General features: G+C 34.0%; 1 protein-coding gene across 1 annotated transcript in view; it reads left to right on the forward strand.

Moving 5' to 3' along the window:
* Positions 1-150: 150 nt before the first annotated feature.
* LOC107561889 (ankyrin repeat and MYND domain-containing protein 1) overlaps positions 151-3,974 on the forward strand; it is a 16,560-nt gene continuing 12,736 nt past the window's right edge. The window contains exons 1-6 of the mRNA XM_016246422.1: positions 151-252; positions 338-774; positions 1,597-1,813; positions 2,173-2,349; positions 2,468-2,887; positions 2,933-3,126. Coding sequence (XP_016101908.1) covers positions 151-252; positions 338-774; positions 1,597-1,813; positions 2,173-2,349; positions 2,468-2,887; positions 2,933-3,126 — 1,547 coding nt within the window. The remainder of the gene's footprint in view (positions 253-337; positions 775-1,596; positions 1,814-2,172; positions 2,350-2,467; positions 2,888-2,932; positions 3,127-3,974) is intronic.

A 3,974-nucleotide genomic window follows, 5' to 3' on the forward strand; every position in this document is an offset into this window, starting at 1 on the left:
AATTTTTTCAAAATATGTTTTAAATTATTTTTATTGCTCCACTCTTTACTGTAAACATTATTGAGTACTTCCCACTTTGACACTAAATTGTCATGTTTTATTCAGTTTTATAAAGGTTCATTTTTTAAGGATTACCGGCATGGGAAAGGCATGTATTCCTGGCCTGATGGATCCAAATACACAGGAAAGTTTTATTTGAACCGAAAAGAGGGATACGGAGTACAAGCATTCCCAGATGGATCAAATTTTGAGGTGAATAATTCATAGTTCACTAACAATAAGACTGTTTTCATCATATAATAGATAATTAAACAAAATCTCTTCTACTCATCTGCAGGGTCTATATCATGCTGATGAACGCTTGGGCCCTGGGGTCATGACATACCCTGATGGGCGGCAGGATGTGGGCCTTTGGCATAGAGAGAGGCTACTACGACTCTGCACCACACTGGAGGGTGGCTTCAGTCTCGAGGACTTCCCAGAACACATGACCAGACTGCCTAAGAAACACTTGAAACAACCTCAACTTCCTGTTGAGGTGGAGTCAAGTAGAGACACCGATCAGGGTCTATCTGAGGACGAGGACCGTTTCATCCTGCCTCCAAACATTGAGAGTTATTCCACAGATTCAGACCATCTGCCCGTCCCCAGGTGTCTACGCCGGGAACTGGACCTTCACTTTTTTGGTACGAGTGACATCAGCACAGAGCAGAACTCACCATTGACAGCCTTGCCGCTACAACAGCGCATGAGTGCACACATTCAGAGACACAGGTAAGAAGATTGTTGCTTTGTAACCTGGGCTGTTTACCAACATGGTTCATTTGATTTAATTTTTTATTTAATTTAATAATGTATTATTATGAATGATAATTTATTATTATTTTATTTTATTATTTTATTTTATATAATATTTTATTTATGAATACTGGCAATTAATTATAATGAAACGATTTTTTATTTAATTTAATCATGTATTATTATGAATGATAATTTATTATTATTTTATTTTATATAATATTTTATTTATGAATACTGGCAATTAATTATAATGAAACCATATAATAATTAATTTGACGTAGATAAATAAGAATAATAATTTAATCTGCAAAGCACTTGATTTCCAAAATAATAGTTTACAAATAAATTATTTTTATTATTATTATTAAGTTGATTTTTTATATTTTTTTATATATATTTTGAAGTATATTTTATTGTTAAAGAATATTTCATTTTTTTAAGTAAATAAATAATAAGAATTTAATCTACAAAGTAGATAATTTGTTTCAGAATGGTGAATTTAGATAACAAATATTTTAAAAGGTCTATTATATTATTTTAATAAATCTATTAATATTGACAATGCACTGAAAAAATAAATATATGTTTAATTATATTAATTATTAACTATTTTTAGATTGATTATACTTTATTATATTTGGCACTATGGCCTTTCTGCCATATAAATAGTATTCAATATTTGCCAAAAGATTTAATTTTTTATTTAATTTAATTTTATTTTAAATGTATTAATGTTAACAATTTTACTAATTAATTAACTACCTTACTTACTGACTTACTGACTTTCCCCTGCAGATTTGAGAAGGACACATTAGACTGGGATGTTGCTGCAGTGCTGAATATGAACAGGACTCAATTCGGACCCAAAGGTCCCTTGGAGCTGAACTCAGAGAAACTGATCAAGGAAGCGTCACATGGTGAATGCAGGAATGTTTACCGAATCCTTAGAGATGGAAAAGTTCATCCTGACGTGAGTGACGTACGGGGACATACGGCTCTCATAGCAGCCACGGTAAGCTACAGTTTTAGCACGTTACAATCTAAAATGCTCATTGGCTTTTTGCTACAGTATGTGTTGTGTAGCTTTTACATCTTGGTATTTAATTTAATTAATTTGTGTAAAAAAAAATATATAAATATAAATAAAAAAAAATATATATGCATGATTTTTTGTTGTATTATGTCTATTTTGTGACAGGACATTCTTTCTTTGAGCATTCTTGTCATATAAATAGTGACTAATATTTGCCAGAAGGTGGCAGCATTGCTTTTTATTTTTCACAGTAGTGAAGAAACATTGAATAAATGGATAAACTACAGGGTTCAGATCTTTAATAACAATACACAATACTTTGTTGTGTGTCTGTGTAGGTTAATAGTCATGATAATGTCATCCACATGCTGTTGGACAGCGGGGCCGATGTTAATAAGTTAAATGATGAAGGCATGTCTGCTCTGGCTGTCTGTCATGTCCTCTACTACCCACTTCAGTCTTTACATGAGACACTGGCTGAGCGAGTGACACAGAATATCAGCCCAGAGCCACAGGTAATAATACAGAGAGGAAGTTTGGGATGCATTATGGGTATTTTGGTTTGCTTGTTTTTCAGATCGTTTTTATCCTTCGTTTCTTGCTCCTCCCTCTTATCTGTCTTTAACGCTAAAGATCAAGCCTTTGGAAGACGTCTCCCATGAATCCTCTCCAGATCCAATGACAGGAACACCCAAAGATGAAAGCGGCCAAGAGACATTTGAGACACCAAGAGAAAGCAACCAAACTGACCAAAGTCTTGAACCAGAGAACCTCAATAACTTGGAGAAACTTGAAGCTCAAGAGCAAATAAATGAGGACATAAATGAAGATGAGCTACTTCTTCAGCCTGACCAACCAGAAGGCCTCAACTACTCGGAGGAACCTCAACTTCATCAAATCAATGAAAATACAGAGCCAAACAAGGAGGTTGTTGTTCAACTTGAACATGAAGAAGACAAACCAGCAGAAGAATCACATGTTATAATGTCAAGATCTATTCAAGTCTTTGATGATAAAATCCCAGTGGGTTCTGTATCATGGCAAGAGAAGGAAGCAAAGACAGTTGTTAACTCTGAGGAAGAGTTGACAAATCTGGAGATTGATGAAAACCTGGAGAGGAGCATCAGATCAGATGAACCTACTTTTGATTCTGCATGTTCTATGGCTAGTTTTCATATTCACGTCACAGAGGAAATCCTGCAGAAGAGTGCTGAGATCCTGTGCCAGACAGGAACAGTGACTCCGACAGACACCCAGGAGACAGTCCGGAAAATTGCACTTCTTAAGACAGAGTTAGTAGATAAATTCCTACTTTTTTTATTTACTTGAATCTGAATCACAAAAATATATCTGGGTCATATAGAATTTTTATCGTTGATACCAATACTACTGATGTCGCTAGGAATTTATTCTTTTTTTTCCTAATATTTAGCCATTGACTATAGCCATTCAACATGACAGTATAATTGAGAGCTATTAATTTTAACAAAGCATTTATTAGACTTTAAAAAATAACATCTTCTAATTTACGTGAACGTAAAACAATCTTCACATAAACCCATTATAATAAATGTCATATTTACCTGTGCCTTTTAGGGCTGTCAAAATGGCTGCAAAACTAAATTCAAAATTTTTACCTAAATATTAGCAAAATTCGAATTAGATTCGAATTTAAAATGCATAATTTCGGTTAGGGTGAAAAAAAAGCTTTTGGCTTCCCTCCTGAGGCCACAAGAGGGCGCATCGAGCATAATATTACTACTGCACGTTTATTTAAAGCATAATCTGTGAAAAAAATGCATAATGTTTAAACTAATGTTTAAAAACCAATTATAATTAAGTTGCTTAAACAACTATAAACAAAACAGCATCATGTATGTATGCATAGTTTAATACAAAGGGCCGAAAGCCAATCACACAGAGTACATTTTCATTTAAAAACACAAGTTGCAGTAGGATGGGGGAAAAACCCGCCATAAAGTCTCGAGATATGTATTTTCAAAGTTGAACTTGCTTTAATTTTACATGGCTTTCTAAACATGTGGCTCTTTTGTGCGAGACGGGAGTGCAACAGTGATAGATGTCCCTCTAGAAAATGTGATAAATATGCGTTCTGTGTGAACGGCTTGGTTTCAGTTTT

Source organism: Sinocyclocheilus grahami, unplaced genomic scaffold, assembly GCF_001515645.1.
Source record: "Sinocyclocheilus grahami isolate Dianchi unplaced genomic scaffold, SAMN03320097.WGS_v1.1 scaffold798.1, whole genome shotgun sequence".
NCBI lineage: Eukaryota > Metazoa > Chordata > Actinopteri > Cypriniformes > Cyprinidae > Sinocyclocheilus > Sinocyclocheilus grahami.